Source organism: Eptesicus fuscus, chromosome 25 (genome assembly GCF_027574615.1).
Source record: "Eptesicus fuscus isolate TK198812 chromosome 25, DD_ASM_mEF_20220401, whole genome shotgun sequence".
In the NCBI taxonomy this organism is placed as follows: domain Eukaryota; kingdom Metazoa; phylum Chordata; class Mammalia; order Chiroptera; family Vespertilionidae; genus Eptesicus; species Eptesicus fuscus.
The window spans coordinates 4,923,247-4,946,755 of NC_072497.1; the positions used below are offsets into that span (position 1 = coordinate 4,923,247).

At 60.2% G+C, this 23,509-nt stretch overlaps 2 protein-coding genes across 2 annotated transcripts in view; one reads left to right on the plus strand and one right to left on the minus strand.

Annotated features, from left to right (window-relative positions):
* The first annotated feature begins 744 nt into the window (after positions 1-744).
* Positions 745-16,468, plus strand: POLG (DNA polymerase gamma, catalytic subunit). Its single transcript, XM_054713260.1, has 22 exons — positions 745-1,431; positions 4,496-4,691; positions 6,079-6,243; positions 6,343-6,489; positions 6,632-6,711; positions 7,684-7,866; positions 8,523-8,677; positions 8,806-8,932; positions 9,627-9,845; positions 10,577-10,697; positions 10,887-10,973; positions 11,264-11,371; positions 11,671-11,831; positions 12,299-12,352; positions 12,446-12,563; positions 12,790-12,925; positions 13,016-13,262; positions 13,924-14,046; positions 14,164-14,332; positions 14,429-14,637; positions 15,331-15,491; positions 16,005-16,468. Exons 1-22 carry the CDS (start codon positions 806-808, stop codon positions 16,079-16,081), a joined length of 3,669 nt encoding a protein of 1,222 aa, XP_054569235.1. The 5' UTR covers positions 745-805; the 3' UTR covers positions 16,082-16,468.
* The window catches only part of FANCI (FA complementation group I), a 55,330-nt gene continuing 48,134 nt past the window's right edge, over positions 16,314-23,509 (minus strand). Inside the window, exons 31-37 of the mRNA XM_054713261.1 lie at positions 23,222-23,409; positions 21,540-21,593; positions 21,397-21,456; positions 19,149-19,220; positions 17,767-17,862; positions 17,168-17,290; positions 16,314-16,394 (exon numbers count right to left, since the gene is read on the minus strand). Coding sequence (XP_054569236.1) covers positions 16,314-16,394; positions 17,168-17,290; positions 17,767-17,862; positions 19,149-19,220; positions 21,397-21,456; positions 21,540-21,593; positions 23,222-23,409 — 674 coding nt within the window. The remainder of the gene's footprint in view (positions 16,395-17,167; positions 17,291-17,766; positions 17,863-19,148; positions 19,221-21,396; positions 21,457-21,539; positions 21,594-23,221; positions 23,410-23,509) is intronic.

Genomic DNA, 23,509 nt, shown 5'->3' on the forward strand with positions numbered 1-23,509 from the left:
GCCGGGGAGGCCGGGTCTTGGAGCGGCGGCACGGCCCCTCCCTCTCCAGCCTGGGAGCAGGGCCCGGAGCCGGCGGGGGCGCGTCCCGGGGCGCAGCGCGGGCCGCCGCGGGGCACCTGCGGGCGGCCGGGCGTGGGGTGGGGGGTGGGGGCCCGGGGAATAGCGGGTTCGAATCCGAGTGCTGTCACTCACCTCCTGGCGCTAGGCCCTCGGGCCGTGGCTTTCGCGATCGTGGCAGCCACCATTTGCCGAGGCCCCGGCCCCGCGACGTATCCCCTTGTCACCCAAACAGCATCCCGTAGGACAGAATCCTGAACCCCATTTTACAGAGCAGGAAATCGGGGCCTAAGGCGCTTGCCCAAGGTCACGCAGCTGCTGGGAGCCAGGACCGGGATTCACACCCGCGTCCGCCTCCAGAATCTGGGCTTCTCACCAGCGTGGGTGCCTCCCCCGAGTTCACCGAGGAGCCGACGTGAACCTCGGTTTACTCAGCGGGGGTATTGGCAGCTCCCCGGGTTGTTGGAGGCTTAGCGGAGAAAATGCCCCTAGAAGCGCCTGGCACGGTGCCTGGGACGCACTAAGTGCTCCGACAGAACAGGTGATGCGTGTGAAATAACACTTTGTGTCTGTCGTCTGTCTCCTCCAGGACTGTGGGTGGAAGGCAGGCATGGTCAGGCCCATTTCACTGACGGGAAGACAGAGACGAGACGTGTCCCTCTCCACGTCTTGCAGCCAGTAAAAGCAGCCAAGCTGGAGCCCAAAGCCAGGGGTCCCGAATCCCAGCGGGGCGCTCCCTGCACCCACCATGAGCCGCCTGCTCTGGAGGAAAGTGGCCGGCTCCGCCGCCGTCGGGCCCGGGCCGGGTCCAGCAGCTCCGGGGCGCTGGGTCTCCAGCTCCGCCTCCGGCCCCGGCCCCAGCGACGGGCCGCCGCCGCCGCCGCCGCCGCCAGTGCCATCCTCGGGGGACGCGCAGCTGCGGCACAACCCCTTGCACATCCAGATGCTCTCGAGGGGGCTTCACGAGCAAATCTTCGGGCCCGGCGGCGGGGAGACGCCCGGCGAGCCCGCGGTGCGCCGCAGCGTGGAGCACCTGCAGAAGCACGGGCTCTGGGGGCAGCCGGGCGCGCCCCTGCCCGACGTGGAGCTGCGCCTGCCGCCCCTCTACGGGGGCAGCCTGGACCGGCACTTCCGCCTCCTGGCGCAGAAGCAGAGCCTGCCCTACCTGGAGGCGGCCCACTCGCTGCTGCAGGCCCAGCTGCCCCCCCGGCCCCCGAGCTGGGCCTGGGCGGAGGGCTGGACCCGGTACGGCCCCGCGGGGGAGGCCGAACCCGTGGCCATCCCCGAGGAGCGGGCCCTGGTGTTCGACGTGGAGGTCTGCTTGGCAGAGGGAACCTGCCCCACGCTGGCGGTGGCCATATCCCCCTCGGCCTGGTGAGTGCGGGCTGGGGTTGGGGGGGGGCTGGATCGCGCACGTGGGGCGCCCACCTTACTAGTCAGGTTCAGGGAGCATTTACTGAGCTCCCGCTGGGTGCCCGGCGGTGCCTGAGCGTTGACCTGTGATCCTGGAGGTTGTGGTTCGATTCCCGTCAGGGTGCATGCAGCACGTGGGCAGGAGGCTGCCGATGGATGATTCTCATCATTGATGTTTCTGTCTCTTTCTCCTTCTTCCTTCCTCTCTGAAATCAATAAAAATATTTTAAAAAATAATGAAATAGGCTTGACCCCCAGCTTTCCTGCAGAGAAGGTAGAGGCCACAAACAAACCCCCACACAGGTGCAGGTGGTGACGGGGGTTTGTGGTGTGGGGTGTCTCTTCCCTCTCCTGATGGCTTCCTGAGAAGTTAGTCTAAACAGTGGTCGGCAAACTGCGGCTCGCGAGCCACATGCGGCTCTTTGGCCCCTTGAGTGTGGCTCTTCCACAAAATACCCACGGCCTGGGCGAGTCTGTTTTGAAGAAGTGGCGTTAGAAGAAGTTTAAGTTTAAAACATTTGGCTCTCCAAAGAAATTTCAATCGTTGCACTGTTGATATTTGGCTCTGTGGACTAGTGAGTTTGCCGACCACTGGGCTAAGACAACTGAACAGTGTATCTGTTTGGGGGACTCTATTGGGTATTTGGGGCAGGAGAGATCTCCCTTTGGGGGGACTGTCCTAGGCGGGATAAGGCATTTAGCATCCTTGCTGCTCCCGTAAATGCCAGACACCCCCCTCCCCACCCCCATTTCCAGTGTTCCCTGGAGGTAGCATCCCCCTGAGTACCCCCAGTTGCGAAACGCTGCCTTCCCCAGCCTCCCAAGCAGGCATCCCCCCGCCACCCCAAAGGTATATCTAATCTCCTTTTCTTTTTTTTACTTTATTTAATTTTGTCCCTTTTCTTTTTAAGTAACTTTCTAAGTGCCACTCACGTTTCTCAAACCATGATGGCAGTCCTGTCCCTCCCCTTTTTCAGTCTTCATGCCACGATTAAAACACTGTTTACAGCCTTCGTGCTTTCGGGCCTGGCCAGCAAGAAAGTTGGCAGTTTCTTTATTTCTACTGGAAGCGACGCCTTTGTAAAGAAAGCTGCGAAGTGTTCAATCTGCAGCTGAAAATGGGGAGTTGGCTGAGTGGAGGAGAGCGGCATTCATGGCAGGAAGAGCGGTACTAGGCGAGTTCTCACGGATTCAGCTCTAGCTGAGACGAGACTCGGTGCTCATGTAACTCGATGGCCACAGAGGGGGCGCCGTCCATCGTTCGAGAAGGTCAGGGAGGCCGCAGGGGCTGGAAGGAAACGAGGAAACCTTTGGCAGGAAAGGCCTGTATTTTGATCATTTAACGGAAGTCCCCTTTTCACTTCCGCCTCTTTCCTCTCCGAACTTTAAAAAAAAAAAAATATATATATATATATATATATGTATATATATATATTTTTTTTTAAATATTTTATTGATTTTTTTACAGAGAAGAAGGGAGAGGGATAGAGTTAGAAACATCGATGAGAAAGAAACATCGATCAGCTGCCTCCTGCACACCCCGTACTGGGGATGTGCCCGCAACCAAGGTACATGCCCTTGACCGGAATCGAACCTGGGACCCTTCAGTCCGCAGGCTGACGCTCTATCCACTGAGCCAATAAAATATATGAAAGTCCTGACCGGTTTGGCTCAGTGGATAGAGTGTCAGCCTTCGGACTGAAGGGTCCCAGGTTCGATTCCGGTCAAGGGCATGTACCTTGGTTGCGGGCACATCCCCAGTACGGGGTGTGCAGGAGGCAGCTGGTAGATGTTTCTTTCTCATCGATGTTTCTAACTCTATCCCTCTCCCTTCCTCTCTGTAAAAAATCAATAAAATATATTTAAAAAAAACAACAAAAACAAAAAACAAGGGACCTCTTTTTGCTGACCCCGCCCCCCACCTGTCTGTGGAAGCTGCTGGCAGGTTACCCCTCCTCCTGTCCGTCAGGATGACAGGGAGCGCCTTAGCAGCTGTGGCGGCCACACACGTGGCCTCGTCACTCACTTTGGTGTTGACCGGCCTTGACCCTTGGGCATCCTCTGTGTGCACAACGGGCTTCTCCTCAGCGGCCATCTGCGCATGCTCAGCCCCGTGGCCCCTGAGCAGACTCCAGCCTTTTCTGAACCCCTGTCCGGCCATCCCTGCTCCTGCCCCGCCCCGCCCCGTGCGGTGCAGACATTTCCCCGCTGCTCTCTCACTGAGCGAGGTTGCTCAGAGACACCGACCCTCTAAGGTGCGTGGTTTGCTCTTCATCCTTGAGAATCGTTCCAGCCGTCGGATGACTCAGCCCCTTCATGAATGCAGCATTTGTCTTTTCTTTTTCTTTTTTTTTTTTTGCCACTTTCACAGTCTGGCCAGTGTGGCTCAGTGGTTGAATTTCGACCTATGAACCAGGAGGTCACGTTCAATTCCCGGTCAGGGCACAGGCCCGGGTTGCGGACTCCATCTCCAGTAGGAGGTGTGCAGGAGGCGGCCCATCAGTGATTCTCTCTCATCACTGATGTTTCTCTCTCTCTCTCTCTCCCTCTCGCTTCCTCTCTGAAATCCATAAAAACATATTTAAAAACAAAACAAACAAAAACCTCCACAATTTCCACTTTGGATTCTGTTCGAGTTGCTTCTCTCAGGTTCTGGCCGTCGGAGCACGCGCTGTCTTGTTTACAGACGTGAGGGGTGGGGACTGTGTCTAAAGCACCTGAGGGCCGAGCTCAGGGGGGGCGCACACCTGGATGGGAGCGTGGGCTGAACCCCGACCCCGTGCTGTGGCGTTGGCGCCACCCTTACCTGCGGGAGTACAGGAGCTTTTGCGACCACCCCCAACACATACCCCCGCCCTGGCCTGGCTCTGTGAGGGTTAGGAGCACCCATCGGGGCTCACGGGTGTCCTGGCTGCTGGTGTGGCCTGGCCACGGCGGGGGGGGGGGGGGGGGGGGCCTGCGGGGGGTGCCGTGGAGCGGGACTCGGAAGCCTCTCTGCTGACCCTGCCTGCCCCTCCTCCCCCAGGTATTCCTGGTGCAGCCGGCGGCTGGTGGAAGAGCGTTACTCGTGGACCAGCCAGCTGTCGCCGGCTGACCTCATCCCGCTGGAGGCCCCTGCCAGTGCCGGCCCCGCCGCCCAGCGAGACGGGCAGGAGCAGCTAGTGGTGGGGCACAATGTGTCCTTCGACCGGGCCCACGTCAGGGAGCAGTACCGCATCCAGGTGAGGGTCCCGGGCCGGCGCCGCGGCTGGCGCGGGTGGGCTGGGAGCCCTGGTCTCGGGGATGGGGGCACGCACCGTCCGCCAGCCTGTCCCCGGACCTGGCTGTCACAGGACAGGTGGCCCTCCTCGTGTGGCCTGGGCTTGTCTCCTGCCACAGCCGTGGACGAGTCGGGTGAGCTCCTCAGCATCCCTGAGCCTCAGTTTCCTTCTTCTTCGTGAAAGGAGGGAGGGAGGGAACAGCAGCTGTCTCAGAGGCCTGTTCGGAGGGTCAGATACATGCCTGGTGAACAGTTGTGACAATGCTTAACTTTTTAAAAAAAATTATTTTCTTTAAAAACATATTTGTATCGATTTCAGAGAGGAAGGGAGAGGGAGAGAAAGAAATATCATTGATGAGAGAGGATCACTGATCTCCTGTCTCCTGCCCGTTCGGAGGGTCAGATACATGCCTCATGTACAGTTGTGACAATTCTTTTTTTTTAAAAGTATTTTTATTGATTTCAGAGAAGAAGGGGGAGGGACAGAGAGATAGAAACATCAATGATGAGAGAGAATCATTGATAGGCTGCCTCCTACACACCCCTTACTGGGGATCGAGACCAAACCCGGGCATGTGCCCTTGACCGGTATCGAACCTGGGACCTTTCATTCCGCAGGCTGACACTCTATCCACTGAGCCAAACCAGCTAGGGCCAGTTGTGACAATTCTTAACTTTTTAAAAAAAATTATTTTCTTTAAAAACATATTTGTATTGATTTCAGAGAGGAAGGGAGAGGGAGAGAGATAAAAACATCAATGATGAGAGAGGATCATTGATCGGCTGTCTCCTGCACGCCCCCTACTGGGGATTGAGCCTGCAACCCGGGCACCTGCCCTTGACCAGAATCGAACCTGGGACCCTTCAGTCCGTAGGCCGACGCTCTATCCACTGAGCCACACCGGCCAGGGCTAGTTGTGACAATTCTTAACTTCACGAAAATGCCTTATCATTGTGTTCTCCCGACAGCCCGGGGGAAGGGCAGCGCAGGGGACGCAGCCTTAGCCCGTAGCTGAGGGTGCTGAGGCTCAGCCTTGCTGACTTGCCCAGGGCCGCGGAGCCTGTGAGTGGCAGGGCTGGGGTTGCGCCTGCTAGCTCAGAAGGCCTCGCTTTGGCCACTCTGTGCCCAGGGTGCCCCTCCGCGCTGTGCTGGATGCTGGGGGGGACCCGTGCGTTGGGATCGAGCCAGATCTGCATCTTCAGGATGGCCAGCATTGGGGAGGGCCGGCCCCTCACAGGCCCAGGGTTCAGGCGTGCACAAGCATGACGGTGTGGGAAGCTGTGTGATGGGGAGGGGGCTGTGTGAGGAGCCCGGGCGGGCGGGGCCCTCAGCCGCAGCCCGTCCTCAGGGCTCCCGCATGCGCTTCCTGGACACCATGAGCATGCACATGGCCATCTCGGGGCTGAGCAGCTTCCAGCGCAGCCTGTGGATGGCGGCCAAGCAGGGCAAGCGCAAGGCCCGGCAGGTCACACAGCGAGCCCAGAAGTCCCAGAGCAAAGGCAACGGCCCAGCGGTGAGGACGCACTGCGGGGGGGCTTGGGACCCCTTCACCGCCCGCCTGTCAGGCCCGAGGCCGAGCTGAGCCGCCGTGTCCCTTGCCCCGGCCCCCCAGATCTCCTCCTGGGACTGGCTGGACATCAGCAGCGTCAACAACCTGGCGGACGTGCACGGCCTCTATGTGGGGGGGCCGCCCCTGGAGAAGGAGCCTCGCGAGCTCTTTGTCAAGGGCAGCATGAAGGACGTCCGCGAGAACTTCCAGGTATGGGGGTGCGGAGGGCTCCGGGGAGAGGGGGTGGCAGAGCCCTCGCCGGCCCCGGGAGCATCGCGCCAGACCTGACCCTGAGCCCGGCGGTGGTAGTGGGACGGCTGCCCACCCAGCGCCTTCCTGTCGCCTGTGCCAGGACCTGATGCAGTACTGTGCCCAGGACGTGTGGGCCACCTACGAGGTCTTTCAGCAGCAGCTGCCGCTCTTTCTGGAGAGGTGAGCGGGCCCCCGAGGAGCCTGGGCCAGTGCGTTCCCAGCCGTCGGGGCGTGGGGCCGTGCTTGGGCTCAGGGCCTTGGCCTTTCTGGGCTGGAAGATGGGAGCCGCTATCCGTGGGGGCCGCCTGGGCCCTGGACTCCGGGTTTCTGCAGGTCCTGCAGGGAGGCTGAGGGCTGTGCTGGAGCTTTGTGCACGTGGTCCCCGTTTTTTAAGCACCCACTCTACCCAGATCCAGTGCTCGGGGCTTCCGGTCCATGTAGTCATGCGTCAGCCAGACCCAGGGTTCTCGCTACATAGTATCTTGTCATCTGCACAAACACACACTTTATCTTTTATACTGTGTTTTTACTGTATCTTTTTTTTTTGTTAATCCTCACCGGAGGATATTTTTCCACTGATTTTTAGAAAGAGTGGAGAGACAGAGAAACATCGATGTGAGAGAGAGACATCGATTGGTTGCCTCCTGCACCTGCCCCAACCAGGGTCAGGATCGAGCCTACAACCCAGGTACGTGCCCTTGACCAGAATGGAACCCGGGACCCTTTCTGCAGGCCGACGCTCTATCCACGGAGCCACACCGGTTAGGGCTTGACTGTATCTTTTCCGGGTTGAGATGTTCAGACACACAAATGCTTGCCGCTGTGTTAGCGCTGCCTCCGGCATTCAGTGCAGTAAGACGCGTAACAGCTCTGCAGCCGGAGCCGGAGCTGTTTCAGAGCCCAGGTGGGCGGGGGCTGGACCATCTCGGTTCGTCGGTGTCTCTGCCGTGTCCGCACCGTGGCAGTCACCTACGTGCCCAGTTGGTAAGGAGCACGTGACTGAACCCACTTTATGGACGAAGGGACCGAGGCTCAGAGGTGAAGCGATTCCCAGGCCCTGTGGCCGGAGAGCGGCGAAGCTGGGGTTTCACGCGATGGGGATCGGGCCAAAGCCTGGGATCGTTGATGGCAGCCCCGGTGTTTGCCCCCCAGGTGTCCCCACCCGGTGACTCTGGCCGGCATGCTGGAGATGGGGGTCTCCTACCTGCCCGTCAACCAGAACTGGGAGCGCTACCTGGCCGAGGCGCAGAGCACCTACGAGGAGCTGCAGCGGGAGATGAAGAAGTCGCTGATGGACCTGGCCAACGACGCCTGCCAGCTGCTGTCTGGAGAGAGGTACCGGCCTGGGCGGGCGGGATCCGGGCAGAGGTACCGGCCTGGGCGGGCGGGATCCGGGCAGAGGTACCGGCCTGGGCGGGCGGGATCCGGGCAGAGGTACCGGTCTGGGCGGGCGGGATCCGGGCAGAGGTACCGGCCTGGGCGGGCAGGATCCAGGCAGAGGTACCGGCCGGGGCGGGCGGGATCCAGGCAGAGGTACCGGCCTGGGCGGGCGGGATCCGGGCAGAGGTACCGGCCTGGGCGGGCGGGATCCAGGCAGAGGTACCGGCCGGGGCGGGCGGGATCCAGGCAGAGGTACCGGCCGGGGCGGGCGGGATCCGGGCAGAGGTACCGGCCTGGGCGGGCGGGATCCGGGCTGAGGTACCGGCCGGGGCGGGCGGGATCCGGGCAGAGGTAGTGGCCTGGGCGGGCGGGATCGGGGCAGAGGTAGTGGCCTGGGCGGGCGGGATCCGGGCAGAGGTACCGGCCTGGGCGGGCGGGATCCAGGCAGAGGTACCGGCCGGGGCGGGCGGGATCCGGGCAGAGGTACCGGCCGGGGCGGGCGGGATCCGGGCAGAGGTAGCGGCCGGGGCGGGCGGGATCCGGGCAGGGCACGGCGGGGGCGCTGGCTTTCAGCGTGGCCTCAGCGCTGCCCTGGCGGACTGGCTGCGCAGGTACAAAGATGACCCCTGGCTCTGGGACCTGGAGTGGGATCTGCAAGAGTTTAAACAGAAGAAGGTGAAGAGGGTGAAGAGGAAGGAGCCGGCTGCCGCCAGCGACGTGCCCACCGAGGGTGCTGGGGCCCCCGGAGATGCCAAGGATCAGGAAGGTGGGCGCTCGGGCAGGAGGTGGGCAGAGACGGGCCTTGGGAAGGTGCCGCTCCGCCTGCAGGAGGCTGGGCGGGTCTGTCTGAGACCCTTCCCTGGTTCCGACCGTGTCCCCCTCCCCGCCCTGCAGACCCTGGCCCCCCCAGTGAGGAGGAGGAGCTTCAGCGCGCTGTCACGGCCCGCGCCTGCTTGGAGCAGCTGAAGGGGACCACGGAGCTCCTGCCCAAGCGGCCGCAGCACCTTCCTGGACACCCTGGGTGAGCCCTGGCCCCTTCCCGTCCCAGGATGCCCTGTTCCGGGCCCCAGCACAGGGGAGGCATCCTGCTGTTGGTTCCTGCTGCCTCCCGGGCCTGCCCTCAGCTAGTTCCCTCTGCCCGGCTCACTGAGCACCTGCTGGGTGCCGCCCCGGCGGCCTTGGGGGTGCAGATGGGATCACAGCTCCTCCTTCCCGGAGCTCCTTCACCCCGAGTTGCCAGGCACGCAGACCAGCCGGCCCAGCTGGCGTCTGTATCCAGGGTGAGTGCCTGACTGCCTGGGGTAATCAGGGAAGGCTTCCTAATGGAGGTGACCCTTCACTTGAGCCTCACAGAGGGGCAGAGTTGGGAGAATAGGGGCAGCCAGGGTGACCAGCAAGTGAGAGACAGAGCTCTGATGGCCCTGGAGTGTCACGAGAACCGAGGCAGGGGTGGGGGTGGGCGGGGGGAGGAGGCGCAGGGCAGATCTGCTTGTTGCTATGGCCAGTGGCCCTAAGGAAAGGAACTGCCCTGGGCATGCCTGGCCCCTGGGATCTTTCAGTTATTCTGCAGACTCCATGGGGGTTCCGGGCCACTTCCCAGCGGGAGAGAGTGGCAACGTAGGCTGAGGCCCGGGCCTTGGAGGGCGGGTGGACACGTCCCGGGGAGAGAGCCTTCCTTGCAGTCACACCGTGACACTTCTCCTCCGGGGGCACAGGTGGTACCGGAAGCTCTGTCCCCGGCTCGATGACCCCGCATGGACCCCGGGCCCCAGCCTCCTCAGCCTGCAGATGCGCGTCACACCCAAGCTCATGGCGCTGACCTGGGACGGCTTCCCCCTGCACTTCTCAGAGCGGCACGGCTGGGGGTACCTGGTGCCCGGGCGGCGGGACAACCTGGCTCCGGTGCCACCGACGGGCGTGGCCTGCCCCTACAGGTGAGGCTCACGTGGGCCTAAGAGGCTGGGTTCTAGCTCCCTTTTCCACGGCCCCTCCCTCCCCTGGGCCTCAGAGCCATGTGCTCGGGAGTGGGAGGTCGGGAGTGGGAGGACTAGGGTCCGCTCTCGGCCCCGGGGCCCAGCTGCCTCCACAGGAACGCGCGCAGGGAGGGGGGTTTCTCTCTGAGGGTAACTTACCGAGCACGATTCACCATCTGGGCCAAGACCCCTGGGCGGCGCTCTCCCTGTGCGTTCCCAAGCAGTGGCTGCGACAGGTTATCCCCGTCGCAGAGTGGACGAAGCACAGGCCGTGGCAGCCGGTTGGTGGGAGGTCACAGGCCGTGGCAGCCGGTTGGTGGGAGGTCACAGGCCGAGGGCTGTGAGAGGCAGGGCCTGGGAGAAGCCTCAGACTGCAGTGGTCCAGAGTCCTGGCTCGGCAGGGCAGCCGGGGTCCCGCGTGGGTCTCAGAGCGAGGGTGGGTGCGTTGGCAGGAGCCAGCCTGGGGAGGCGCCGCTCTGGCCCGAGAGCAGCTCAGATAGAGTCAGTCCCGGCCTCGGACCCAGCCTGCCCCCGGGTGCTGTGTCGCTTCTGATTTGTTGCTTGCCGTCTAAAACCGGGGAGAGCTGCCCACTTCTGCTCAGGGCTGACTCTGAGCACTAAACAAGGGGGATTGTGGGAGGCCCCGGCCCAGGGCGGGCACCCTAACCAGAGTCGCTGCTGTTCTTGTCCAGAGCCATCGAGTCCCTGTACGGGAAGCACTGCGCCGAGCAGGGGAAGCGGCAGCCGGAGCCGCAGGCGGCGCGCCTGGCCGAGGAGTTCCTGTTCAGCGAGAGCAGCGCCCAGTGGCAGATGGTGAGGGCGGGCACCAGCCTGAGCTCGGGGAGGGTCGCTGTGCCCTCCAGGGAAGGGGGGAGTGGGGCACGGGGGTGCCCAGCTCTCACCCAGGCCGGCCTGGGCTGTCTGCGTGCCGCAGGGAGGGGCTGGTGGATTCCGGCCGACCCAGCCTCCTGCTTCACTCCCTTGGTACCTGGGCCCATCCAGGTGGAAGAGCTGGGCTGCTTAGAGGTGCAGGATGAGGCCAAGGCGGACAGCTTGGAGGCGGCAGTTCCGGGTCAGCCCCCAGCTCTGGTGAGTAGGGCGCATGCTCAGTTCCCGGGGGGTTGGGGGCGTCCTGGCGGCCGGGACCTCCTTACGCCCAAGTAGCAGCTCTCCACCAGCACCCCAGAGGTCCTGAGGGTTGGGAGGTGCTGCCCTGCCTTTGATGGCCCCACCCTTGTGGGGAGACCTGGTGGCTGGCCTGCCCCTTCCCAGCTCACCGGCTCAGCGTTCCAGGCCCCTTCCCCACCCCGGCCTCCCCCCTGGCCCGTGCTGAAGGCAGGTGCTGGGGCAGGGCCTGATCTAGGTGTGTGGCCCCACAGACTGGGGCTGGCGGCCCCAAAGCCAGCCAGCCAGCCTATCACCACGGCAACGGACCTTACCACGATGTGGACATCCCCGGCTGCTGGTTCTTCAAGCTGCCACACAAGGTGTGTGTCCTGGTTCGCGCCGTCCATGTCCTCGTTGTGCTCAGGGCTCGTGGCTCAGCCGGCGAGACCGCCCCTTCCAGGAACGCCGGTGGCAGTGGTGGGGCCCAGCCCGCTCTCGGGACAAAGAGCACCATCTGAGCCGGTGTTCCTGCGGAAACTGGGCGGGCAGGGCCGTGTCAGGTGCTGGCACTGAATCTGCTGGCTCTGGGCTGTGAGGCAGAGCCCTAGCGCACAGGGCACTGGGGCCCCAGCCAGGGCCCTGCCACCTGCCTCCAGCCCCTGCTCCCGCTGCCCCGCAGGACGGCAACAGCTGCAACGTGGGCAGCCCCTTCGCCAAGGACTTCCTGCCCAAGATGGAGGACGGCACCCTGCAGGCGGGCCCGGGAGGCGCCAGTGGGCCCCGGGCCTTGGAAATCAACAAGATGATTTCCTTCTGGAGGAATGCCCACAAACGGATCAGGTGGGCACCACGGGGCACAGGCATGCCCATCTGCCCCTGGCAGGTTCCGGCAGCCTGGGCTCCCTCCCTGCCTCCCCCAGGGCCCCTGACTCAGCCTGTGCTGAGCGGACAGCCCAGCTCCCTCCCTCTCCAGCCTCAGCTGCCCTGTTTATAGAGAATGGTACTGTAGGACCCCGTTTCTTCCCCCCCGTCCCCCCCGCCAGCTCTAAAAGGACCCCTGGGTGCTCTGGGATTAGGCAGCCTGGCTGGTTCTCAGATGGCACAGGCTCCTGCCTGGTAGATCCTAGGGCCCCAGGTGGCCGCACCAGGGCCCGCCCTGAGCCAGGTCCGTGGAAGAGGATGGGGCTGGGTAGGAGCAGGCACAGCCAGCAGCCTGAAGCTGGGCAGCGAGGGCAGCGAGGGCCCCGTGGGAAGGGTTGGGTTCTGCCCCGGGGGCTGTGCTGAGCCTCGGCCTGTCTGCCCCCCAGCTCCCAGATGGTGGTGTGGCTGCCCAGGTCGGCTCTGCCCCGCACTGTGACCAGGTACGGCCTGCCCAGTGGCTGGGGGACAGGAGTGGGGGCGGGCGGTCCTAGGACCAAAGCAGGCTGCTGAGGCTGTGTCCTCCCCCGCCCCAGGCACCCAGATTACGACGAGGAGAACCGCTACGGGGCCATCCTGCCCCAGGTGGTGACGGCCGGCACCATCACCCGCAGGGCCGTGGAGCCCACGTGGCTCACTGCCAGCAACGCCCGGGTACGTGTCCCCTGCACCCCTGGTCCCTGCCCGTCCTCTCCCATGTGGCTAGAAACGGGGGTTGCAGAGGGCCTTCCGGGAGGGGCAGGAAAAGGACCCCAAGATGGGGGTCAGGCAGGACTCGGGGCCGGCGCAGAGTGGGGAGGCCCTTACCTGCCAGCTGTTGCTGCTAGACCGCCGCCCCGGCCGGAGTGGGTAGGCATCTCAGGGGTGTCTCTTCCTGCAGCCCGACCGCGTGGGCAGCGAGCTGAAGGCCATGGTGCAGGCCCCGCCCGGCTACGTCCTGGTGGGCGCCGACGTGGACTCGCAGGAGCTGTGGATCGCAGCGGTGCTGGGAGACGCCCACTTCGCGGGCATGCACGGTGAGCAGGAGCGGGGCTGGCACGGGGAGGGAGCCCGCTGCGAGGCCGGGCCGCGTTTCTGAGCCCCCTCTCCCTCCTTCCTGCCCCCAGGCTGCACGGCCTTCGGGTGGATGACCCTGCAGGGCCGCAAGAGCAGGGGCACCGACCTGCACAGTAAGACGGCGGCCACCGTGGGCATCAGCCGCGAGCACGCCAAGGTCTTCAACTACGGCCGCATCTACGGCGCGGGGCAGCCCTTCGCCGAGCGCCTGCTCATGCAGTTCAACCACCGCCTCACCTCCCAGGAGGCAGCCGAGAAGGCCCAGCAGATGTACGCCGTCACCAAGGGCCTGCGCAGGCGAGTCCCCCCTCCATCATCCCCCCCGGGGCCTCAGGCCTGCTCTCCTACCCTTCACTGCCCCCGTCTGTGACCGAGCTGCAGGATGGCTCGTCCCTGGGTTGTGACATTTAAGTCAGCCTTGACCAGGTTTCCTTAGAGGGTTAATTACATCGGTAGAGCACTGCCCAGGGCGCCTCACATCCCACCCGTAACGAGAGAAACGAAGGTGTGTGCCCCAGCCGGTTTGGCTCAGTGGATAGAGCGTCGGCCTGCAGACTGAAGGGTCCCGGGTTCGATTCTGGTCAAGGGCACATGCCCAGGTTGCAGGCTCGATCCCCAGTGGGGACGTGCAGGAGGCAGCCGATCAATGATTCTCTCTCCCTCTCCCTACCTCTCTGAAATCAATGTAAAAATATATATTAAAAAAAAAAAATCTGCCAGGCCTTTGGCAGTTCAGTGTCTAAGGCTTTGGGACAGGCAGCTACCCCGGCATCACCCAAAGCGTGGATTCCTGCCTGCGCTCTGCCTCTCCCTGGCTGTGTGACCCAAGCAAGCCAGCCTCTGTGCCCATTTCTGCCTCAGAAGCGAGCCCGTGGGGGACAGGCAGGGCCCGGGGCTTGTGGTGAGCACTCCAGGCCCAGGGCTGGGCATGGGCGTGATGGTGGTGACCTGCCCCCAGGTATCGGCTGTCCGATGAGGGCGAGTGGCTGGTGAGGCAGCTGCGCATCCCCGTGGAGAGGACTGAGGACGGCTGCGTTTCCCTGCAGGATCTGCGCAAGATCCAGAGGGAAGCGTCGAGAAAGTGAGACCCTCCTGCGTGGGAAGGAGGGAGGGAGGGAGGGTCCGGGCGCGCCCCGGGAGAGCTGGGATGAGCTGATCCGGACAGACGGTGCTTGTTCCCTCTGTTCCTGGCCCCCAGGTCCCGCGGGAAGAAGTGGAACGTGGTTGCAGAACGGATGTGGACGGGGGGCACCGAGTCAGAAATGTTCAACAAGCTGGAGAGCATCGCCACGGCCGACGAGCCCCGCACCCCGGTGCTGGGCTGCCGCATCAGCCGCGCCCTGGAGCCCGCGGTGGCTCAGGGGGAGGTGCTGCGCCGTGGACGTGGGAGGTCACGGGGAGGGAGGGAGGCAGGCGCAGGTGTGCGGCAGGCGCGAGCCCTCACGGCGCCCCTCCCTCCCCAGTTCATGACCAGCCGGGTGAACTGGGTGGTGCAGAGCTCCGCCGTGGACTACCTGCACCTCATGCTCGTGGCCATGAAGTGGCTGTTTGAGGAGTTCGCCATCGACGGGCGCTTCTGCATCAGCATCCACGACGAGGTCCGCTACCTGGTGCGCGAGGAGGACCGTTACCGCGCCGCCCTGGCCCTGCAGATCAGCAACCTGCTCACCAGGTGGGCGGGGCTCTGGGCCGGGCCGAGTGGGATCCGAGTGCCCATCTTCGCAGAAGTGGGTGTTTTAGCTTTTCTCTGTAAAAGTCTTAAGGCTGGCCTTCAACTTTTGAAGATCTCTTGGTCTGATCGTGTCATAGACGAGATCACTGACGTGGCGAGCAGGCAGGTCAGGGGCGTGTTGCCAAACAGCAGCTCTCAAATTGCGCCCCCTGTCTGTGAATGTTTCCTAACAGAATCGTACATGGCTGATGGGGAAATTCAAACGTGATTGTAAAATAATTTATACCTTATATATGGGGTTGCATTTTCTCATAGAATTTAACTTACATGGTTGAATTAAGTGATAGCTCAGTTCCATGTTGATCTGCCACTCAACCAGTTTGGGAGCCACGCTCTATCCTGATTAACGGGTAAATGAGTGTTTACCATACGTGGCACCGACTCCATGCCCTCGGCACTATATCCCAGGGGGCTTTGCGTAACGAGCTAACCGAAGTCCCTGTATGCTGAAGTAACCAAGGGAAATTGTTACATCAGTACCGTGTGCCATCCCTGCATCTCAGGATCTCCCTGTGGGGCGTGGGAAGGCGGCGGCGCTGGGCCTCGGGAGTTCCCCGGATGCAGGCCGTCCCTCCGCGGTGACGGGCCTTGGCGCTCCGCAGGGGCACCGCTGAGGAGGCTGGTCTCTTGCAGGTGCATGTTTGCCTACAAGCTGGGCCTCAATGACCTGCCCCAGTCAGTCGCCTTTTTCAGTGCCGTCGACATCGACCGGTGTCTCAGGAAGGAAGTGACCATGGATTGTAAAACCCCCTCCAACCCGACCGGGATGGAGAGGAGATACGGGATTCCCCAGGGTGAGCGCGCACCTTCGTTTCTCTCGTGACGGGTGGGATGTGAGGCGCCCTGGGCAGTGCTCGGTGCCACAGGAAGCTCGGGCACCAGAGGGGCAAGCCCCCTCTTAGCAAGCAGGTTGGCTACGTGTTTATAACGTGATCCCCACCCCCACCCCGCCAGCGGGACGTGAGCCACAGGGGCTGCGCTTCCAGGGCGCGCTCACAGGAGTGACGGCGTGTCGGCAGCTCTAGTCCTCCCATCTGCACCTTCCCCCCTCCGACCACACCAGCCACGTTTAAAGGTTTATTGTGCAAAGTCAAAGTGCATTCTTAGGTGAAAGAAACGGTGCCCTGAATGCCCAACCGTCAGAAAGCCGCCTTTCTATATAAAGCGGATCTAAGACAAACGTTTTATGCAGAAGGCACAGGGACCTCCACGTGCAACAGGCAGGCCCTCCCCCCCCCCCGACCTCCTGACCTCACCCTGAGTTCCGAGTCCCACGACAGAGTCGGAAGCAACCTGCTCTCTTGCAGGCGAAGCGCTGGATATCTACCAGGTCCTGGAACTCACCAAAGGCTCCCTGGAGAGGCAAGGCCGGCCGGGCCCGTAGCCGCCGAGGCGGGCATTGCTCCCGTGGAGCTCACCGGGTGCGCGGCGCCCACACTCAGGCTTTCGGCTGCGCTCTCCCGGTAGCAGGCCCTGCCGGGGAGGACCGCCTGTCACAGAGGGTGCAGCCCATTTCAACGGGTTCACGACCAAGAGGCCAACGTCGGTGCAGGCTGTCGGACGAGGGGTAGTGCTGCTTGTCGGGTAAACGGAGAGCAGAAGCCCCAAAGTGCACATTAACTCAGGCATTTCGTTTCTTTTCTCCTTTTCTTCTTGGCTGGTTCTTGGTTCTGTTCCCCGTGCTCTGACGCAGCGTCCTAGGAGAAGTAACGCTTCGGGTGACCACCCTGCTCAGAGGCCCGGAAATAAACACAGATCCTTTATCTTCGCACCGGAGCCTGCGTGTTGTGCTTTCTCCCTGCCCCACTCGCCGCGCCGAAGGGGGAGGGAGGCCTCGGAGCAGAGGGAGGCAGCGGACACTTGGTCTCTGGGCTTTTGTTAACCAGGGAGGTGCACGAGACAAGATGACAGAAGAGGAGCCCCAAAATGCTACAAAGCGCTCACCTCCAGCGCCAAGTAGGTCAAGGGAGTGGACGGGCAGGGACACCATGGCCTGCAGGGGGACAGTGTGTGTGGGTGCAGGAGTTCTGAGCAGCCAGAAATCAGTGTTGATCCAACTCTGGGCCCTGCTTCAGAGATGCCGCAGGCCCAGGGTGTGCTATCCACGGAGAGCAAAGTGGGCGGAACCGGCCAGGGGGAGGAGGGCGAGGAGGAAGCAACCAGCTCCTGAGCCAGAATGCTGGGGCCGGGCAGTCAGCTCCCATGCTTCACCCACAGACAGACCTCGTTTCGTCACCACCCCCTTCTGGAAACGTGTGCCCCAAGTTACATTAAGTGTGGGCGCCTGGGTGTGGCTCAAAGCTTGTGAACCTCTTCTCGAGAGTTTAGTTGTGTCTCGGCCTGGCGTCCTTCCAGCCCATTCTCTGTCTGGCTGCTGCCCCCCCATTTTCCTGCGGCTGCTCCCAGGCTCCCCGCAGCCTGTTGGGGAGGGTGGCAGGACTCCTGCCCGCAGCTGGGAGCGGACACTGACCTCTCTGTTCTCGTCGTCGTCCTCCTCCTCCTCCTCCTCCTCCCTGAGAAGCATGTCCAGGATGTTCCCCTTGATCTTGAAGTCCCGCGAGGTGCTGAGCTTTATGTGCTGCATCAGGTTCACCTGGACGGACGCAAGCGCGCACATGCTCCTGCGGCTGCACCCGCAGGGCCGCCCCCACAGCCTCACCCGCACCCCTCAGTTCCTGCCTAAAGCACGCACATGCCCTGGCCCTGCTTGCCCACTAGTTTCTTTTTCTTTTTTTTAAATAGATTTTTATTGATTTCAGAGAGGAAGGGAGAGGGAGAGAGAAACAAACATCAATGATGAGAGATTCATTGATCAGCTGCCTCCTGCACCCCCCCCCCAGTGGGGATGGAGCCCACAACCCCAGCATGTGCCCTGACTGGGAATCAAACCCTGACCTCCTGCTTCATAGGTCAATGCTCACAACCTGTGAGCCACCAGTTTCCTACGTGATGTTAGGGTTCAGGCCGCCAGGTCAGAAAGAGAAGGCCGCAGCCCTCCCCGCAGCCTGGCTGCGTCAGTGGCAGGCCCCGCCAGGTAAATGAACGGGTAGAAAAGAACAGCGAGCCTACCTTGGACCTCTTGGAAAGGAAGATGAGGAATTTCTCATACTGCTCGATGGCAAAGATGAGGTTGGGGATTGGCTTGGTTTCCCGAAGAACTCTGGCCTACAGGAGAGAAGCCCCAAGTTCAGGTTCAAGGGTTCCTGAGGCGCTTGGTCCTCGAAAGCTGTCAGAACCGCCCAGGGCTTTGAGGAACGCTGGGCCGTCTTCCAATCAAACGCACTTTTGCTTAGGTACCAGCCACCTAAGCTCTCCGGCCGTTCCACCTCATCCAAGGACTCAAATGCCAGCAGAGAGCTCACCGAGTCCTCCCACTTACAACCCTGAGAACTGTGGTTGCCCCTCTTACTGATTTCAGAGGGAGGGAAAGGGAGAGGGAGATAGAAACATCAATGATGAGAATCATAGATCGGCTGCCTCCTGCACGCCCCCCACTGGGGATCAAGCCGGCAACCCAGGCATGTGCCCTTGGCCGGAATCAAACCCGGGACCCTTCAGTCTGCAGGCCAACACTATCCACTGAGCCACACCGGCCAGGGCTGACTCGATATTAAGACTGCACTGGCTCTACTTCCTCTTTCTAGCCTGCACGTTAATTTTCACTACTGAGATTAAGTTCCCCGTTGGCATTATAGCTTGTAGATCCTTCCAGCCGTTTCTTATGGATATAGATATGCTTCTATATAGTTAAACCCCTCCACCCCCAAATGAGGGCACTTCTCGATTTTTCTTTTTTAAAAAGACTATCTTGGCGGTAGTACTTCATTTTTTCAAGTCTGCATAGTAGTCTACAGTGTAAACGTACTAAAACCCATTTACCGGTCCTGTTAGTGACAGCATCCTAAAGGTGGAATCACTGCATCCAGTGTGTGTGTGTCAAGAGCTCCTAAAACCCAGCGGTTCCTGCCTACCTGCCCCTGAGGCAGGAGCAGTGCCTTCTGCTCTCACCCACTTTTCCTCAAAGGATCCCTCCCAGAGCGCACCCCAAGCCATTTCTATTTTTAAAGCACGAGCTCAACATTTTCTGGAGCTTCCTGAATCAAGCGTATGTTTTTGGGTTCAGAGGAGAACCGATAAAACCCGTTAGCTGAGAAGCAGCCACACACAGGTCTGTGACAGCGCTGACATACAATTCACACAATCATCCCTTCCCACTGTCCAGTCCGTGTGTCAGCACATTCAGATCGTGCAACCGTCACCCCTCAGAAATACTTGAGCATCTTCGTGCCCACAAAGCAGCCTGCAGCCCCCTCAGCAGGCACCTCCCAGTCTCCACTCCGATCCCAGCTCCAGGTAACCACTAGCCGCTTCCTGTCCCCTTAAGACTTGCGCGGTCTCATTCCTGGGACGCTCTCGCCAGCAGCCACACGGGTGAGCGCGCCGCGGCTTACCACGGCCACGGCTCCAGCAGCGGCGGCCTTCTTCTTCCCTCCTGGGCACGGTGGGCTCCTGCTGCTCTTGTTCTAGAACAGAAACCACCCTCTTACTCCTGCAGACCAGCAGGCCGTTTTCCAGGACCGCTGGGCACGGGGACTCCCGAGGGCACCGAGTCTGGCTAAGGCGCTATCATGCAGCTGGTGTGGGAGATGGGAAACACGTGACCCCTACGGCCCTCACACTACTGCTGTGAGGTTTGCAACCTTGCTCCTGGAACTAGTACTGGAGGTGAGGGCAGGACCAGGCCAGGGGCATAAGCGGACAGATAGGAGGGAGGTGGCTGAAAGGGTGCCCTAAAGGAGAGGAAGCTGGAGAGGCAGTGCCTGGGCCTGCAGCCTTCCCGCCCAGAGGCCATCGCCAGATGTGACTTCTAAGCCATGTGGTCACACGCTGGAGAAGGGTTTCAGGTCCCAGGACACTTCTCAAAGCTGTGGCTAATCTTACCTAATAATAGACAAACATGCAAATTGACCGTACCTCTGCTACACCACCAGCCAATCAGGAGTGGTATGCAAATTAACCCAACAAATATGGCGGTTAATTTACATACAAAGGCACCGAGTGACAGGGGTGGGACGCTTGCGAAGGCATTCTGCCCCACCCCCGGTCTCTCAGGGCCTCTAGGCAGCATGGGAAGGCGGGGCCAGAGCAGAAAGAGGTGGCACCCGGAGCGGAAAGAGGTGGCTCCGGGGCCTGAGTGGAAAGGGGCTGGGTCGGAGTGGAAAGTCAGTGCTGGCAGCCAGGGAAAGGAAAGCCCATTCTAGCACAAATCTTTGTGCATCGGGCTTCTAGTCGGAGAATAAAGAGCCGGGGAAAGCAGGAACGGAAGAAGAGGACAGGAAGTACAAGGTTCTGATAAGGCAGATCTGAGATGCAGAGAAACCGCCCCCGAGTGAGGCATACAAACAGGAGCCTTCACCTCCAGGGGAGTCCTATGCCTCCTAGGCCCAGACATACCACCCTGTGGGCAGGTCAGAGGATGAGAAACTGAGCCCTGGAAACGGACAGCAGTTACAGCGCGGGAGCCATGTGAGAGCAGGAGGGGCTGTACGAGAGTGACCCGTTCTCTGAAAGATGTGCAAACGCAATGCCAGGGCTGACCAGCAGACCCTGAGCGACGGATGAATGGATGAATGGATGAATGGATGAATGGATGACTCTGACGTTTCCGTGAAAGAGAAGGCTAAGGGACTGCTTGGCTATAGCAACCAAACAGCCCGACTGCTGCCTCCTTAGGCTTTTATTGTCACAACAGCTTGAACTCAAAGTAACCTCTAGACACCATCAGCAGGGTAAGCATCCTTGAGAAAGCACATGCTTCTACAAGGTCGTGTCTAAAGACTAAACAGAGAGACTCCAGTAAAACACCTGGGGGCTTGGACTTGTTTGGAAAAGTCAAGGCGGGGGCTGCTGCCTTCAGCAAGGTCTCCCTAGAGCAGGGGTCCTCAAGCTTTTTAAACAGGGGGCCAGTTCACTGTCCCTCAGACCGTTGGAGGGCCGGACTATAGTTTAAAAAAAAACTCTGAACAAATTCCTCTGCACACTGCACATATCTTATTTTGAAGTAAAAAAACAAAATGACAAAAACACCCACATGTGGCCCGCGGGCCGTAGTTTGAGGACCGCCTGCCCTAGAGGCCCCGGACCTTTCGGAGAATCCTCCGTACAGACTTTCCAACCAAGGCCCGTGCTTCCCCACGACGCAACCCGGATTTTTCTATGAAGTACTCACCCTCAGAGAACAGTGTTTGCTGTGGCTCAGCTGACTTGTGAGGCTTTAAGTCAAATACAGACGGGAAAGGGGGAAAGACCTAGGGCGTACACAAACCAGTCCCAGTGTGATACTCCCCGACGGGGCTGCTCTCCTCTGCCCGAGCTCGGCCCTTCTTCACCGGCTCACTGCTACTCGACTCGCAGGCCTCCTCCGATGGGATCGGAATCCCCCAGAAATAAACCAAGTCGCTGAGCCCAGCACTCGTTCCTTCCCTGCTCTAAATACAAGCCTATTGGACGTGCCTCTCACCCAATCAGACACCTTTTCCTTGCTGCAAAGATCTCAAGCCTTGGCCTGGTCTCAATGGCACCTTGGGCTTACGGTGAGAAACTGGACATAACACTCAGCTCAGGTGACCACGCAGGCCCCGGGGGACGGGAAGCCCTCTCTCACTGGGAGCTCCTATGGCCGGCCTCCGAACCACTTACCTGCACATAAGAAATGAAGGAATAGCACACAGGGGTCAGGTGAGAACCCGACAGCTTCACCTGCAGCAAAGGAGGAGGAAGCCGACGTCAGCGCAGGAATAAAATAGCTCCCCCCACTCCTGAGAAAGGCATTCCCAACTCACCAGCTTCTCCATGATCTTTGGGATTCCTCTCGTGCTCCGACACAACTGGATGTACTAACAGAAGATTCTTGGATTTAGTGTATCATCCCGTACAGATGTCCCACACACTGAAGGTACACAGGCTTCCTTTTCCCTCCTCAAAGCTCCTAGCTCCGACAACAGGAGAGGAAAGGGGTCCTCCCCACCCCCAAATACTAGTCTATATAGTTTTATTGATCTCAGAGAAGGGAGAGGGAGAGAGATAGAAACATCAGTGATGAAAGAGAATCACTGATCGGCTGCCTCCTGCACGCCCCACACCGGAGATCAAGCCCGTAACCCGGGCATGTGCCCTGACTGGGCATCAAACTGTGACCTCCTGGTTCACAGGTCGATGCTCAACCACTGAGTCACGCCGACCCGACAGGGTTTGTTTTGAACTTGTTCAGCTCATCACTTTGAAAACCCTTCAGGATGACAGTCCCTACATCCAGAAAACCAGCCTTGCTATTTCTCCTTTTAAAAAGCCAATAAAGAGAAGCAGCTCAGCGTGTCCGCTGCCGAAGCTCAGTGGCCCACAAGGGGCCAGGGCTGTATGTTCTCAGACAGCTGTCCTGTTCGGGAGCGCTGTGCTGGCCTACAGTCTTCCTGGCGCTGTCTATGCCCAAGTATGCAACATGGCTCGCTGCCCTCTGAATGTCTGCTCAGGGCCAAGGTATTCAAGTGCAAGAGAAGAGATTTTTGTTAACAGATACTAAGAAGCATGAACTTAAACTCAATGCAGAGTATGCCTTGTATTTTTTAAACATAAACTTCCTCCCCACCCTAGCACCTGACCTGTAAAGCATTGAATATCTGCTTGTTAAAGGGAGGAAGAAGGAATAAACACCTTTAGTGCCCAGACTGGTTGAAACAGTGTCATTTTTTGTGTGCAATAAGAAATGAGACTGAGCCAAAACCGGTTTGGCTCAGTGGATAGAGCGTCGGTCTGCGGACTGGAAGGTCCCAGGTTCGATTCCGGTCAAGGTCATGTACATTGGTTGCAGGCACATCCCCCGGTGGGGGGTGTGCAGGAGGCAGCTGGTCGATGTCTCTCTCTCATCGATGTTTCTGGCTCTCTATCCCTCTCCTTTCCTCTCTGTGAAAAATCAATGAAATATATTTAAAAAAAAAAAAAAGAAAAAAGAAATGAGACTGAATTCTATAGCTAGAGTTCAGATTGAGTCTTAGAAGATGTTTGAAGAGGCATTAATTGTGTTGTTGTTATTAATCCTCATCCGAGGATATTTTTCCATTGATCTTTTAGAGAGAGTGGGAGAGAGAGGGAAAGACAGAGAGAAACATCGATGTGAGAGAAACCCATTCATTGGTTGCCTCCTGCACGCGCCCGGGCCAGGGAGGAGCCTGCAACCGAGGTACGTGCCCTTGACCCGAATCGAACCCGGGATCCTTTGGTTTGCAGGCTGACGCTCTATCCATTGAGCCAAACAGGCGCTAGGGCAAGGCATTCACTCTCAATCAGGCCACATACTCATGTGCCAAGGAAATAAAGGCCTCTCAGAGCAGGTGTACAAGTATGCCACCAACTGATTTCTCTGGCCTGTGGAGACGCCTGCCCCCTACTGACCAAACCAGGACGTGGCCCGGTCTCCTGACCCGCTGGGGACAGTGGTGGTGATCCTGGTCCCCGCCCAGATACTCACATATTTGACAAGTGAGGTGAGGATGGTGTACATCTTGCACAGGTCCTTCAGCAAGGTGTCCACGCAGCTGCCCGAGGGCAGGGCGGTCTGCACCAGCTCGTGGAAGAAGGTGAGCAGCGTCCCCAGCTGCATGATGACGGCTTTCTCCACGGGATGGTTCGGTGGGGCTGCCTGGGAAGACGCCTCTTCTGAAGGGAGAAGAAATTGGCGCATTCAAACCCAGCTGGCCGTCCTTTCTAGTTACAGCGAAGGAGGCTCAGAAATGGACACCGTTAACTAGGAGGTCTG

What these genes read in the sequence shown, in the direction of transcription:
- POLG (XM_054713260.1), top strand. Translation starts at nt 806, where the DNA reads ATGAGCCGCCTGCTCTGGAGGAAAGTGGCCGGCTCCGCCGCCGTCGGG. An exon ending in AGATGCCAAGGATCAGGAAG is followed by an intron (nt 8,678 to 8,805) that starts GTGGGCGCTCGG and finishes CCCGCCCTGCAG; the next exon opens with ACCCTGGCCCCCCCAGTGAG. An exon ending in GAGATACGGGATTCCCCAGG is followed by an intron (nt 15,492 to 16,004) that starts GTGAGCGCGCAC and finishes GCTCTCTTGCAG; the next exon opens with GCGAAGCGCTGGATATCTAC.